This window comes from Moschus berezovskii, chromosome 28 (genome assembly GCF_049115385.1).
Source record: "Moschus berezovskii isolate FMDL1 chromosome 28, NW_MosBer_1.0, whole genome shotgun sequence".
NCBI lineage: Eukaryota > Metazoa > Chordata > Mammalia > Artiodactyla > Moschidae > Moschus > Moschus berezovskii.
Genome location: NC_142487.1, coordinates 11,566,194 through 11,582,125, shown reverse-complemented (window position 1 = coordinate 11,582,125; position 15,932 = coordinate 11,566,194). Strand labels below are relative to the sequence as shown.

Below are 15,932 nucleotides of genomic sequence, written 5' to 3'. Positions count from 1 at the left end.
GGTTCACGCTTTATTCCTCAACACACGTCTCCCCAGCAGGTCAGTGTCCTCATGATGCTGTTGGGGTGCCAGACCCTTCCCTCCCTCTCCTCTTCCCCTGTGCAAGGCTGGGGTCCTTGCAAGGTTGAGCTGGTGGATGGCTGCTGTGCAGGCACACAGCAGGCCGGACCATCCCAGTAAGAACGGGGTTCAGAGGGAGTCGTGTGTGCACAGGCTGAGCCTGCCTGGGGAGTCAGTCTGGTCCCCAAGGTCCGATGCTTCACTGGTGGAGGGGCAGAGAGAGGGCAGGACATGGCATGTGTGGGTCCTCCCACCCCCAAACCCCTGTTCACGTCCACCTTCATGCCCACCCAGACTTCTCCTCCTACATAGCACTTACCACCACCAGACAAGTTCTACACATATTTGTCTATTATCTGTCTCTCCCTCTGAATTCAGGACCCACCATTCTGTCCCGTTGGATGGGTTTCCCTAGCACCTGGCTTGGCCCCTGTGTGTCTGTGGGATGAGCCGAGCAGGTGCTGCAAGGCCCAACCTGAACCTGGGAGGACAAGGGGGGATCAGGGGATATCACCTAGGGGATACAGGGGGACCCCAGAGGACACAGAGCTGGTAACTAGTGAGCATGGGACCATGTTCCAGGTGGGTGGAGCAGAGCATGTGAGGACCAGAAAGGGACTTGCCCAACATTCCTCCTGGATGGCTCGAGTCCACTGCTCTGATCTAGAGTAAAGTCCCTCAGCCTGTGTGCTCAGGAGCTCCTGCACAGTGATGGGTGGGCACCTCCCCATGGTCACAGCAGCTTCCCCGGCCAGCACTGCAGGCCCTGGAGCTGCTTCCTGGAGGAGAGGCCTAGAAGGGGACACCTGATAGCTCAGCCTGGTGTGAAAAACCACAGTGGGGTTCGGCCCAGTCCTCTCTGGCTTTGTATCTGGTGCACCAGAGGGCCTTCAAAGTCCACCCCGACCACCTCACGGGGAAGGAATGGGGCAAGAGCCTTGTGTCTGTGATGGAGTGGGAGAGGTGTCTGCACAGTGGTGGTGGGACTCCGGACCCTGGGGGCTCTGGCAGGGGTAGGGGATGAGCTGCCTCCTTCCTCACTGTGGGGCTGTGATAACTTGAGGCATCCTCCTCTTAGCAGGGAAATCTAACATAAACATGTGACAGGTGCTGATCCTCTCTGAAAGGGCTGAAAGGAACTGAAAATCAGACCAGGCAGGAAGTCCTTCAGCTCCAGTCAGAGTTTAGGGGGCACCACTTTCACACTGGATGCAGACAGAGAGGAGGGGGTGAGTGAGTCTGTTAGATGGCAGTGACTGGTACAAGTAGAAACAATGAAATGTGGTCAACAAAAACGACATCAAGCATTCCTGAAGGATTAGAGACCACCATCCCAAGGAGGATGCTGTAGGAGTACCTTCCTGACACAGACAAAGGAAAGCTGTCCCTCACATCCCCACCCCTGAGCCCGGGAGGGGTGTTAGGGTTCTTCCATGCATTCGGGCTAAGACGCTTCAGTCATGTCTGACTCTCTGCAGCCCTATGGACTGTAGCCTGCCAGGCTCCTCTGTCCGTGGGATTCTTCAGGCAAGAATACTGGAGTGGGTTGCCATGCCCTTCTCCAGAAGATCTTGCGAACCCAGGGATTGAACCTGCGACTCATGTCTCCTGCATTGGGTGGTGGGCTCTTCACCACTTCCACCTGGTACTTAACCACCTGGGATCTGACAGGCATCAGTGAACATTTCCCAGGCATCTTCTGAACTGTCACTGATGCAGGATGGTCTTCTGAGTTCACATTTGTGCTACAGAAGCTGCAAATCCCCCCAGATGGCTGACAGCCTAAGGAGTAAAAACTACAGCAGTCAGTTTCTGCAGGCTTTTCACCTTAATCTTTGGTTCAACTGGTGTATTACCCACATGGTGTAGAAGGGCTCCTAAAATAATATATAGGACAGGAATTTTAAAAGAACTTTCCAAATTATGCAGTTTTGTGTGACTAAATTTTTTTATGGTTTTTAAAAAAGATTTATTTATTTCTGGCTGCACTGGGTCTTCATTGCTGCGTGCTGGCATTCTCTAGTTGGGGAGAGCAGGGGCTCCGGTTGTGGCACACAGGCTCTAGGGACACGGCATTGGTAGTTTTGGCTCGTGGGCTCAGTAGTTGCAGCACTTACTTGCTCCTCAGTATGTGGAATCTTCCTGTACCAGGGATTGAACCTACTTCCCCTGCATTGGCCGGCGGATTTTTAACCATTGGACTACCAGGGAAGCCCATAACTAAATTTTAAAGGGTTGACTCCCTAAACACACCACTGCCTGTGATGCGGAAAAATTCACAAGATCTAAGGGTCCCACTTGTAGTCGCTTCACTCCCACTAGACACAGAGCTGCAAGACAATAGCACGTTACCGTTATAGTCACTTCCATCACAGTCACTTTAAGAAAAGCAGTTAAAGAACAATTTACTGTGCTTTCTTTTAATTGCTTCCTACTACAGCTGAGGATAGTTGTATTTGCAGAGTGTTTTTACTCTGGCCACTGGGATCCCATTCTGCTGGATCCTGGCACGAGACAGCCATTTGCTGCTCTTTTCTCCTCTGTTGGCTGCCCCACCCCAGTATCTCAGAATCGCAGAGTTCTTCTGGCTGGGGGGTAGGGGGTGGATTGTAAAAAGATGAAACTAGTCTGTTAAATTCCTTTGAACAACTGGATCCAAGGAAAGGTACCAAAGACATTTAAATAAAATGTATTTAAAATGATTTGTGAAGAATGTAGCAGGTCAGAGCTCAGACAAACTGAGTAAAGCCTTTTCTCGGTGTGTTATCAAAATTCACTTCAAGGTGCTTATTAACTTGATGGAAAAACACTGGAGCAAAGTGTTACCAGAAGTGACAGTAGCCTGCAGCAGGGCTGAGACCCAGGCCACATAAGTGGTCCTCGACCAGAGCTGGGGCTTGGGAGTTGCAGCCAAGTCACAGTTGGGGTGGACGAGTGACCCTTGTGCCCCCACCCAGGTTGTCCCTGCCCCTCACCTGCAGGGCACATCTGCTGACTCACATCCTGCTCCTCTTCAGGGAGTGAAGTTCACATTGAATCTGCCTCCACACCCTCTGCGATCCGCCCCAGTTCTTCCCTGTTCCCAGTGGTGTCAAACCTTCCACCCCAATCAAATCCACACGGAGATTTTCGGCTTTTCAGACCTTTATGTAATCCCTACTTTTTTTTTTCCCCTTGGCAGCCTCAGATTGAACCCAATCTCTTCTAAGAAGCCAATTCTAGAGAAGAGAATCGACAGCCCAGAAACAAACCCACAAGACAACTAATCTATGAAGAAGGAGCAAAGAATGTACACTGGAGGAAGAATGGTCTCTTTAAGAACTGGTGTTGGGGAAACTGGACGGCTCCACAGAAAATAATCAAACCAGACTGCTACCTCACACCCTACGTAAAAATCAAACTCAAACGGATTAAAGACTTGAATGAAAGACCTGAAACCACAGAATTCCCAGAAGAAAGCACAGGCCATGTTCTCCAACTCTGGTCTCAGTAATTTATCTTTCTGGATGTCTCCTCAGGCAAGGGGAAGAAAAGAAAAAATAAACAAAAGGGACTACATCAACCTAAAAATATTTTGCACAGCGAAGGAAACCACCAGCAAAACAAAAAGACGGCCTACCAGATGGGAGGAGGTATTTGTACATCATGTGTCTGATAAGGGGTTAATAATCAATATATAAAGAACTCAGTAGCTAAAAACAATCCAATTAGAAAATGACGCTGTCACTGGGGAGCTCTGGGCGGGGTCTGAAGCAAGAGAACCCAGGGGAGGTCTGAGTTCAAATGGACCCTCAGCCAGGAGTCCACTGAGCTGGGCACCATCCGACGCCCAGGGATGGTAACCCAGACATACCGGTTCTGCTCCAGATAGAACCTAAGCATCTGGCTGTAGGAAAACGAACCTGGTAAACCAGGCAAGCTGGTCTCATTCCAACCAGTTGATTAAAAGAAGAAAGACAGAGGCCTGCTCATCAGTGTTTGATGTCCACGGGCTTGAAGCTGTTGCCAGCAGCACCTGAAGTCGTGAGCTCTGGATTCTGGCTGTGGAAACGCCTCCAAGAGGGTGATACAGCTGTTGCAGGTGTCTTGCTCATGCTCAACAGGTTGAGGTGGTCTGGCTGACCCCTGGACTATGTTCAGTGAATGGAGTGGTCGGACTTGCGCTTACTTTAGGGAGTGCTTTTCCAAATCAAATAATGCAGGGTGGGCATGCGACACCCCCACCTGAAGGGCACACCCATACTAAGGCTCCTTTAGGGAGAAGCAGCTTTAGTGAGAAGGGTCTCCAACAGCACAATTCTTATCTGAACTGAAATAAACTGAACAGCTCATAAAGTGAACTTAAAAGTTTATTCTAAATCCATTTGGAAACTGTGCATTTCAAGGCAGAAAAATACAAAGGAGAAATAAGAGGAGAAATTGTACTAGTGGTTGCATGGAAGAGGAACCATTTCCTTGGTTGTTTGAGCTGGGCTTAGCCTAGGGCAGTTTCAATAAGGAGGAATCTTGTTGCCTTGAAGAAACTATTACAGTAAAGACGTTAACGACCTGGGCTTCTAGAAATGGGCATGCAAACACTATGCTTTCTGAACCAAATCAACCTCTGAATTATTTTTCCTTTAACAGCTTTGTAAACAGCATGTACACTCATGTGCAATAACATGCAGTTTAAAATGATCTGACAAACTTCTGTGGTTCATATCCCAGCATTTCATCAACTGCAGAAGTGAGGAAATAATTTGTGGGCCTGATATGCTTTTGAAAATATGTATGTTTTATAAAAATGTACATTCATGTAGTTTGAAATGAACATATTTTAAGAAAGGCTAAGCATATATAAGCACTGTTTAATCTCACAAAATATATTAATTTTGTTGGGAATATCTGCTCTATAAAAGGGTCCTTAATGTACCAAAGGATCAACACCAAGCTATTTTTTAAGCTATAATAATTTTTTCAGTCTGAGGCGGGTTAGGACTCATGATGTTTTCACATACAGCTGCTTCTGTGCAACATGCAGATGGGAGGAGACACCTAAAGGGACAGGTTCTAGAGAGAATGTGGGGAGACGACTGGCAGGTGTTGCTCATAGAAGACTCTGGAACAACAGCCAGTCAGACGTAATGACACTTAAATACAAGGGTCAGTTCTCATCTGCACACACCTCTCCATTTTTTTCCCCTGCTTAAACACACACATTCATACAGGAGGTCATGTTATAGTGGTGAACACTTGGTTCTCAACATTCCGAAGGGCTTGGAAGAGTCCTCTGAATTATTTCCTGAAATACTGGAATTGTCTCATGGAGAAATCTTCCAGTGAAGGGAAGGGGGAATTAAAAATATCCTTAAGTATTTAACTTAGATTAATATGCTTGCTGAGGCAAAAGCAAGTCATTGCTCTCTTTGTTCAAGGATCAGAGAAAGCGGTGGCTACAGGCTCTATGTTTTCACTTTTACTTTGCACACCACTGTTCCAGAAAGACGGAAGGCAGCACAGCTGGGCTCTGGACTGAGAGGGTTGAGTCTGCACCTGTCCTTCCCACACGTCCAGACACTGCATGAGAATGTCAGGGATTTGAAAGGCTAAACCAAATATCCCAACTGGTATCAGTATTTCCAAGATTTTAAAGAGTTGTCGCTTTAAGACAAGATAATAAATGAGAATAACTAGAACCTAAAATTTTATTTCTAGTTTTGATTAAAATCTAAACAAAACTCGCTCCCACACACAGTCCCGCTTCTCAAACCCATCAACAGTTCTTTGGCAACATTAGAGAAATGTGACTGTCACGCTAATTGGTATACTTTAAAATAAATCTAATCAAAGTCTAATGAAATAGGAAAATAACCAGAAATGTGTGAGAGAAATTCACTTGGAAATAACCGTCACACATTAAGCCTTGTAAATCTTAAAACCATAAACAAATGATTTTCTCTTATGATATGTGGAAGTTATGTAGCATTTTCTTCCAGTTATAGAAAGGCAACTACCACAAGAAATGTATAGGCCGTAAAAAGTAAGAGTATTACACGAGAAGGTACTAAAGTAATTTCAGTGTAAGTTATGAGAACAGATTTAACAGTCAGCTGGAGACTGCATTTGACGGCACAAACGATACACAGAATGGCCCTGCCCATGAAATGAGTTGCCGAATGAACAGTAAGTAGATAGCCTCACCACCCCTCAACTCCAGTTATTATCAACTACACAAAAGTAAAAAGAAAACTGTCAAATTTTGATAATTCGGGCAGAAAACTGAATACACGGGAACTAGAATTTTGACCAAACTTTTGAGGCAGATTCATATAAGTCAAATTAACTAGATACACTTGATCACAAGCCATACAGAACTTTCAAATCCAGTTAAGAGTTAAGAGAAGGCCTGGGAATTCTTCGTGTGTCTGGAGAGTACTGTAAACCCGAAGGGAGAAGCATCTTGAGGAAGAGGAGTTCAGCATTCTGGCCGATTCCGAGGTTCTAGTGTAGAGTATCCGTCTTCGGAAGGTCGCTTGCGGCCGGCTCGCCTCTGAGCGGTCCAGCGGTCACACCTGGTCCCGCAGGCGGGCCAACCTCTGGGACAGCTCGTCCTGCTCAGCCGAGGCCACGCTCGTCCCCACGGAGCCGGTCTGGCCCTGCGGCAGCTCCATATTGAGGTCGAGGCCGGCCTCGTCTGCCATTTCCTGCAGCAGCATGTCCACCTGGCCCTGGGGAGTTGTCAGCGTCGTCGTGCTGCTCATCGTGTCCTCCATCTGCTGAGTCTGAACGTCCAGCGTCTCGAACTGGTGCTCGAACTTGTCCATCAGGGCGGAGATTTTCTCGAGGTTCATGGTCTTCAACGTCGCGTCCATCGACTTAACCACTCCGGCCATTGACTTGGTCACCTTGCCCATCGTCACGGCCGTCTGGACCCTGGCGGCCACCGCGTCAACCCGCGCGCTCATCCTCAAGAAATTCACCGCCTGGTTCTTCTGGCGAATCGCGTTCTCGGCGTGAATCCTCGCAACTTCCATATTGCCCTTCTGAATGGCCTTTTTAATCTTGGCCTTTTCAGCCTTTTCCTCCTTGTCGCATTTTTTGGCACTCCTGCCCAGTTCTTTGGCCGCGAACTTTAAGTTGAACAGGTGTTTCTCCATGTTGGACATGTTCGGACGGGTTCCGAGGGTCGCCGGCCACGGTCGAGGAGGAGGCCGGAGGAAGCAGAAACACGGACTGTTCCCCGCCGCCGCTCCTTTGTTTTGGTCTCACTTCCTGTTTCTGCCGCCCTGGGCGCAGGCGGTGACGTCATCTCTCGGCGCCAGGGCGGGGCCCGCGGCGTAGCGGGTGGGGCCGTGAGATGCACGGCGCGGCTCAAGGGACGCACGGCGCCAGGGGCGGGGCCCGTGGGACGCACGGCGGAGGGGGCGGGGTTTCCGGACATGGCCCGCTGAGGCCAGGAGACATTCGGTCCGGATCCTCCAACGAGGACTGGGGCCTCACTGACTAGGGCACTCGCCGTCTGTAGCTAGTTCTCGCCAGTTATTAAAGCACTGAACATTAGTAAATTCACAGAAGTGCGTGTATGCACACTTTCTTACGCACGGACAGGCTGGAGGCCAGAGGTGTCCAGTTAAAGACTGAAAACCAGGAAGCTTTCCCGAGGTCAGCAGACTTTATCCACCTGCTCCTGCAACTTCCACCTTCTCAGGGGAAAGTGGACCGTTAATAATTAAAAGTACAAAACACAGAAAGTTGTGTCACTGACCTGCACCTCATTCTTTGGGGACAGTCTGGCTGCAGCCTGAGACATCCTTTTACTGCAGTGGATGAAAATACCTTCCAGTCCACGGACCACCTCATCTATGCTGTGGCTGAAGGTCAGTTATTAAACGACCATCCAGAAATCTTTCTGAGGTTTAGTAATAAAACCCATTTTTTGCCGACATGATTCTATTTGATATTTTATAAATATCCAAGGAACTTCACTCACATTTAACTTTGACAGGCAAAACTGTCATTTTACACGATGCAGGCAGATGATGGTGAAGTGCTGGGATCTACACCCATTGGCACATATCAAAACTGTCATCATGTATCATACCCTTCAGAAGTGCAGGCCTGGAGGTGGCTGCAGCCGGTGCTGTGGCTTTTTTTCTTTTAGGAAGAGTCCTTTGGTGCAGCAACGACAACATAAAAAGGCCCAACCTGCCCTAAGGAGCTCCGCTGAAAATGGATTCTGAGAGTAACTGAGAAAGTTTTAATCCAGAGGCTCACCACCTCTTTGGGCCTCTTGTGATAGCTGGCCATGGTGGTGTTGGCACGTGCATTTTCCTAAAACACAGCTGTGGTTATATCACTCTTGCTCCAACACCTGGGCAGAAAGGCATGTGTGGACATGGTCCCCACTCTCTTCTTTCTCTCCACACAGAGGCAAGTCAGACTGAGCTTGAAGGCTGAACACCACTGTGTCACCTGTCAGTGTGGATGAGGAGGGGTGGTCACTTCTCAGTTTGGATGAGTCCTCTCTGTGGACACTGTCCCTGCTGTGTGGGATAGCACCCCGTACATCTCCTCCTGCTGAGATCCAACCCCCGCCTCACACTGCTCCTCTAGAACCTTCTCCAGGAGCCCCTCTGTGCTTTACTCGCCACTCCGCACACCATACACAGCAGACCTCCTGGCATGGGTCTGGGGACCTATAATATGAACCACATGGAGGCAGAGAACAGCCTTGTTCCTTTCCCTGCTGTGGAACCCAGAAAATGCTCTGCACATAGCAGACACTGAACCCAAGTGACGCTTTGCTTAGTTGAATTTGACTGAGGGGCTAGGATGTTACCCTCATCAATAGCTTAGCTAAGATTTTCTTTCCCTAAAGTAGAAACTCTTTCTTCACATGAGATGTTTCTAGAAGGTGGCTCAGGTGGTAAGGAATCTGCCCGTAATATGGGAGACCAGGGTTTGATTCCTGGGTGGGGAAGATCCCCGAGAGAAGGAAATGGCAACCCACTCCAGTATTCTTGCCTGGAGAATCCCATGGACATAGGAGCTTGACATTACAGTCCACGGGGCTACAGAGAGTCAGACATGACTGAGCAACTAACGCTAACACAGCTGTGAATCACTTCACCTTTCCCACTATTCTTTTCTTTGGGGGGCATCTTTCTTCCAGAGTATTCTAAAACCAATTATGTAAATGGACATGTCTGAAACACAACAGTGCAAAGCATGAGACCCTATGTACACTGCAGAGTTTCAAGTTAGATTAAGTAAAGTCTGACTTTATAAACCTGTTCTGAAATCCAATTTTCTTTGATTTCCTTTCTCCCAAAATAGCTGTTTCCATGGCTACCTAATCACTTATTATTAGCACTTAGAGGAAGTGCATTTTCGGGGATAATGCCGTAGAGATTGTTTTTACTTTTCACAGTGGGCACCGGGGACCTCTTATGAAACAGAATCTCTGCTAATTCGCTCAGCTTGTTTGATACTCCAAAGACACTCATTTTTACCGAGAGGCCAACCCCTAAAGCTCATAATATGCTTATTCCCAGGCTGCTCCAGCCGGGTCCTCTGTCAGATGGCGCAGGGCCCACCCATTTCGAATCACTCTCAATTTCCCCTCCCCAGCTTCCAGCAACCACTAATCTACTTTCTGTGTCTATGAGAATCACTCTCAATTTCCCCTCCCCAGCTTCCAGCAACCACTAATCTACTTTCTGTGTCTATGAGTTTGCCTCTTTTGGGCATTTCATACAAATGGAGTCATAGGGCATGTAGCCCTCGTGCCAGGGTTCTTTCACTGAGCCTCATGTCTTCCAAGTTCACTCATACTATAACACACGTCAGAGCTTCACTCGATTTTATGGCCAAATAAGAGCCCTGCGTGTGGCTGGACCAAGTCCGTTTATCCCTTCATCCTTTCGTGCACATGTGGGTTGTTCGTGCTTTTGGCTACTGTGGACGATGCTGCTGTGAACATTTGTGTACAGTTTTTGTGTGGATGTATGTTTTTAAATCTCTTGGGTGTACCTGGGAGAGAAACTGCTAGGTTCCTCCGTGTTTTAAGTTTCTGAGGAACTGTGGTGAGACCATTCTTGGATTCTTCACTGGAAGTTCAGCCCCCTGGGAAGCATCTCCTCCCTTCAAATATTCCCATGGTTTCTGCCATGGAAGAAATGACTTAGAATGAATCCCTTCTTAGTGAGCATCTGGGTTCAAAATACAAGACTGCTGAGCAGATAACATAGTGACTTGGAGTCATGCCAAGACGTCAGCAGATCTTTTCTCGAGAATTAAGAGAAGGGAAAAGAAGACGCGTCAGAACCCTGGACTCTGCCAGGGCGAAGCTCAGCTCCCCACCAACCCCATGCTGAGCCCTGATTTCAAACAGCCCTGACTTTATGCAAAGACACCCTCCCAGGAATTGAGCCTCCAAGGAGGAATAAGACATATTCTCCAAGCAGCTGGAAACCTGGGGGCTGGGCAGGCGGGCTTGAGTGTCCCGGTCCCAGGGCATTCCCAGCTGGACACTGGAATGTCCTTTCTTCCATAAACCACAGTGATGGGAGGTAGAAGCAGCTACTTTCCTTCAACATCTCATCTGGCAACATAAACACACTGGGCACCACGCGTGCATCTAACGAGTGTTATGAAATGTTACTTGTTCTTGAAACCCCTGGCCCCAGCCACAAAATCTTAGTGCAGGGGAAAAACAAGATCGTGATTAAGAGACAACGGTTGCTGATCCCACTTGAGTCCCATGCATATTAAAATGGATTAAGGAAGTCAAGCTGGGGATGTTAGGATTAACCCAGATAGTGATGTTCGGGGGGGTGGTGGGGGGCAGAGTCCAAAGCTGGAGTCAGGGTGTTGATGTCTGACAAGCCTGCAGTCTTCACCTTGGGTCTCAGTCTCACTCTCCCTAATTTGAAAGGACAGAACTGAAGGAAATAGCAGATCATGGCTGGGGTCCTCCCGGGTGGGAGTGCTGATCTCAGGCCCCTCAGGGGACCCCCTGAACCTCCGCTCCCACATGGAGACATGGTAGCAGGAGTTCAGCAAGGGCCCCCAGGTGCCAGGCATGCTCTGGGGTGTTTGGGTCTCTGCTTAGTCAATTCTACAACAACTGCACAAGAACACAGTCCGTGACTTTATTCCCATGAAGCACCCTACCCAAGTGAACATCTGGATCCTGACTGCTTGCCAGCAAAGCTCAGGCTGCTTCTTTTTGTCATATGTGCCTTGCATATTCTATTTTAAAGTAAATCATTAATTCTATCACTATGGTGATGGAATCTTTTCATAAGAAAGAGAAATTCCTAATGGGATACTGAAGGGCGCTGAAGACCCAGGAGACTTCACTCAAGAAATGCTGGAAATGGCGATCAGACATACCCCCACGAACCTCAGATGCAAACTTATATAGGTTTTAATGTTATCTTGAGCTGTGCTGGGAATTCCAGCTGCTGGCATTTTCTTAATATGACATTCCCATCTCTACAACATTGTGATTTAACATATAATTCCACTGTGGTTTTTAAGCGATGGTGACATGGCCTTAGAAAAGAGTGTGAGAGGGCCTCAGAGGGGAGATGAAGGCCACTCTGGGAGGGGTGGCCCCCAGGACCCTCTCAGGTTGCGTTTAGCTCCACCACACCACCCCCACACCCACATTTAAACCCCCCAGCTCTCTGGACTTTGCAATCCGGCTGTGGAATAAGGTGGAATAAGTGAGCACAGGAAAGCAGTCACAAATGTGAACCAGGGCCTGTGGTCTATTTACAAGGTGATGTGGATTCAAGGCAAGTCTTGAAGGAACTGTTAAGCATGGCAGGAAAAGAGAAGTTTTAAGTACTGCTCTAGTTAATTAGCCAAGAGTCAGAGGCGACTGAGCATGCACAACTGTTAACTACAGATCCTTATCAGTAAACAGACTTTCGTGTACGTAAGGGAGGATCATTAATGCTGTTGGTGGTCATTCAGGGCACCTGGGGAAGGTCTGTGGGCACCTCTGGCTAACCTGGCCCTGCTGGACAGCCCCAGAGGCTCCCTGAATTGGGGCAGCTCACCACCTGCCAGCGGCTGAGGGGGTGTGGCTGGCTCCCTGGCACAAGGGAGATGAGGTGAAGTAAGGCTCCACCAGCACCTTCTGTCTCTCCGTCTTGGCCTTGAAGACTGCCTGCCTCCTGGGAGGATCCCCTCTCTTCCCACTCCTCCATCCTCTGCAGACTGAACATCATTGCCGAGCACCTCTCCTCTGTCTATACTCGCTCATCTTGTCCAGGCTCTACAGTCATCAGTGGACAGGCACCGTCAACATCTGGGTTGCTTCCTCTCGTCTAACACCAGCTCCTGCATCCAGCCGCCTGCTCCATCTCTGTCTCTGCTCTGGTATCTCAGCTTGGCTTCTCCAAACTGGAGCTGGATGGCGTCCTGTCCTCCACTAACGACATCTCCCAGGTCTCCGTCTGAATAATAGCATCATGTGGTCACCCTGACCCCTCTTTTCTCTACCTCTCTCATCTGATCTGCTGCCTGGCTCTGTCCCCATGGACCACGGCTCACCTCTAAGCCCACCACCTGCCCTGAAGCACCCACGGATCTCCGTTGCCTCCATTCCATCCTCTGGGCAGCAGCCAGAATGACCTGACCGTCTGGGTCATCACATATCCAGGTGATGCCACTTGCTGCATGGGGTGGGATAGCCAGACTCCAAGGGGCAGTGCGGTGGGGGCGCCCACCCCGGGTCGGGCCTTGTGGGCAGACTCACTATTGGGCGCAGTCGATGAGCTGGTACTCGTTGGACCGCTCGAAGCAGGCCTTCACGCCTTCATCATCCCAGAGCTTCTTCACATGATCGAAGAATTCCTGAAATTTGAAAAAGTTATGAGTAAGAAAACATGTGCTATCCATCTTCCAAAAGTTAAAAGGAAAAAGAAAATGATAAAATTATCTGCAGGGTAGGTAGGCTCTGCACAGGGTGGAAGGCCTCATTCCTCAATCTATGTCAAACACCCTCATAGTCCCAAAGAGTTCCCAAAGTGGAAGTGACAAGTCCAAAATTAATGACATTCATCAACTATCCATACCACTAAGAATTTACAGTTCTTAAGACTCAGCGACTTGACTAGCAGAATGGCCACTTCAGCCATGAAAAAACACACTTGTTATAATGGCAAGGTCTGTTTTAGCTGCTTCCCTGATGGCTCAAATGGTAAAGAATCTGCCTATAATGCAAGAGATCTGGATTCAATTCCTGGGTTGGGAGGTTCCCCTAGAGAAGGAAATGGCAACCCACTCCAGTATTCTTGCCTGGAGAATTCCATGGACAGAGGAGCCTGGCGAGCTACAGTCCATGGGGTTGCAAAGAGTTGGACACGACTGAGTGACCAACACCCTCATTTTTAATTTTCTAGGTGAGAATGAAGCCACGATCATGAACAGACATGACTGACCTCATAAGTTATGTTCTGCCCAGAAGCATTAGGTACATGAGAAAGAAACTTTTAAAATTATAATCTTTGGGGATAGTGATTATTGCCTTCTGGTCTTTTTAAGAAACTCTGAGGTAAGCATGAACCGGGAATTTTCATTCAAGCCCATCCATTATGGCACCAGCAGCCTCTGAAGCGGGAAGCTGGCTGCCTGGGTAAAGGTGACTCTGTGAACCTGTATTTCCAAAATTACCCATTTTAAATGAGCAGCGCTATGGCAGCAGATGACTATACATTAGCAACTAAATATAAAAGAAGTTATGTAAATTTTCAAGATACTCTTTGTTAGAATATTTATATCTCTTCCCACACCAGGAAGCACTGACTTCCACCTTTCATCTGCAGGGGAGGGTCTGGGGCAAACCCTCCAGGAAGCAGCTGAGGCTATGCTCCCTAAGAATCACACAGGTTCTTTGCAGAAAAAAAATAACAAACTGAGTTGGCACATTTTTTAGAGATTCACAGTTCCATACAAGGGTGGATCCCAGTTCTGAGGGGCCTGACACTTATACAAGTTTTAGGCCCTCTAGGAAAAAGGAAACACAGAATTACAGGTATAGGTCCAGAACCCGGGAAGGGAAGTGGGGGCCCTGAGTGCAAGCATCACCAGATTCCAGTATGTCTCATCCTGACTCCTAATGTCAGGAACAATGTTTAAGCTTACGCCATGAGTCTTTGTGTCTATCATGTCTGCCTGCCTGTTGGCATCAACAACAAATCCATACTGTCCACAGGGGACAGGAGTGGACAGTGTCCATGTGAAGGAGAGGAGCTGGACCCTCAGCTTTTATCTTGCCCCTTGAACTGACGCTTCCTTCTGGAACCTTCCAGGGCTGCTCCCACCTCTCTAGAGAAGGGGTCTGTCTGTAGGCTTCCTTAAAAGCTTCTTTCTAAGAGCCACACACCACACACACACATTTAAAGAGAAATGCTCTCTTGTGCTAGCATCTGCCAGTCCTGGAAGGCAGTGATGCCACTGTCTCGGTGATGCCAGAATTTGAGCGCCCCTTTTCCCCCACTGCAACCTCTCGTGCAGTGGTCCTGGAACAAAGTTCCTTCCTATCTTTAACAAGGGTCAGGATTACAGGATTAATTAAAAAAACAAAGTATGGCAGAAGGGAACTAGGAGCAGGAAAGTGAGTGATGTGAAGCAGACTGAAGTAGGTACCCAGCGCATAAGGTAATGTCTACACACAAGCTCGGACCCGTGCCCAGACAGGGTTTCTGAGCTTCTGTGCTATCAACTCAGTAATGTAAGTGAAATTTTTCTTTAATAGTCTGAGCAGAAGCCTTGGAAACAGAGTCACAGAGGGGTGCTCGGTCCAAGGAACAAAATGCACGGTTCTTGGGGGTGATGCTGACAACAGCAGAGAGGTAGGAACCTGGCTGCTGTGACTTTACAGCAGACGCTGTGACCTTACAGCAGACGCCGTGGATGACGCCAAGAAAACAGGGGCAACTTCAATCTGCTTCATCTTCCTCCTCGGGAACAAGACCTTAGGCAAGACCAAGGCCAGGTGTCCAGGAGTCTCCACATTTACTCTTTAAGGAGTTCTCAGACCTTTGTGGAAAATTCCAGGGTGGCTGTGGCTGTGACTTATTTACCTTCTCATCAGGGAAGACGTCACACAGAAGCAGAGAGACTGCCTCCGAGCACTCACTACCTACAGAGAGATTCCACACTCATCGTGTGGCTGGTCTCTCTCTCTCTATCTCAGGCCTTCTCTCCCACTTTTATTTGCAGTTCTCTTACACCATTGTTTTATTTCAACATCATTTCTAAAAGATAAAGGTTTAGAAATCACAGCCACCATGTGCGTGCGTGCTAAGTTGATTCAGTTGTGTCTGACTCTTTACGACCCTATGGACCATAGCCCACCAGGCTCCTCTGTCCATGGGATTCTCCAGGCAAGAATACTAGAGTGGGTTGCCATGCCCTCCTTCAGGGGTATAGCCACAATACCACAACCTCAAATAACAATATACAAACCAGTAAAGAAATGATTCTGTGACATCATGAACCACTGCAGCTGGAAGCAAACATTTGTCCAGAGCCTGGCTAGAATCCTCCTACATTTGCTAAGACAACTGGGAAGTAAATATGAGGAATAACTTTAGTATGCCTCCCTTAGCAACTAAAATGAACAATACTAAATAAAAATAATTTCAGTGTTGTGTGTGTGTGTCTAAAAAGAAAGGGTGATTCACAGTGAAGTGTCACTTGTTTTTGACATCTGGGAGTTGAAACTGAGAGCATAAAGAGAAAATTACTAAGTCATACTTCCTATTTTTTCTGTATTACAGAATATGAGAATCACCTTGTGATCCTCACATATTTAGCAACTGAAATATATATAGATTTACGTTACTCTTATTCAAAGAAGTTTTAGTTGTGTT

At 48.0% G+C, this 15,932-nt stretch overlaps 2 protein-coding genes across 4 annotated transcripts in view; both read right to left on the bottom strand.

Annotated features, from left to right (window-relative positions):
- GNAL (G protein subunit alpha L) overlaps positions 1 to 15,932 on the bottom strand; it is a 64,726-nt gene that overhangs the window by 4,728 nt on the left and 44,066 nt on the right. For all 3 annotated transcript variants that reach the window (XM_088833388.1, XM_088833389.1, XM_055417226.2), the window contains one exon: positions 12,812 to 12,909. In XM_088833388.1, the coding sequence (XP_088689514.1) occupies positions 12,812 to 12,909 (98 nt within the window). The remainder of the gene's footprint in view (positions 1 to 12,811; positions 12,910 to 15,932) is intronic.
- Positions 4,392 to 7,318, bottom strand: CHMP1B (charged multivesicular body protein 1B). Its single transcript, XM_055417227.2, has one exon. The coding sequence runs from the start codon at positions 7,203 to 7,205 to the stop codon at positions 6,606 to 6,608; it is 600 nt and encodes a 199-aa protein (XP_055273202.1). The 5' UTR covers positions 7,206 to 7,318; the 3' UTR covers positions 4,392 to 6,605.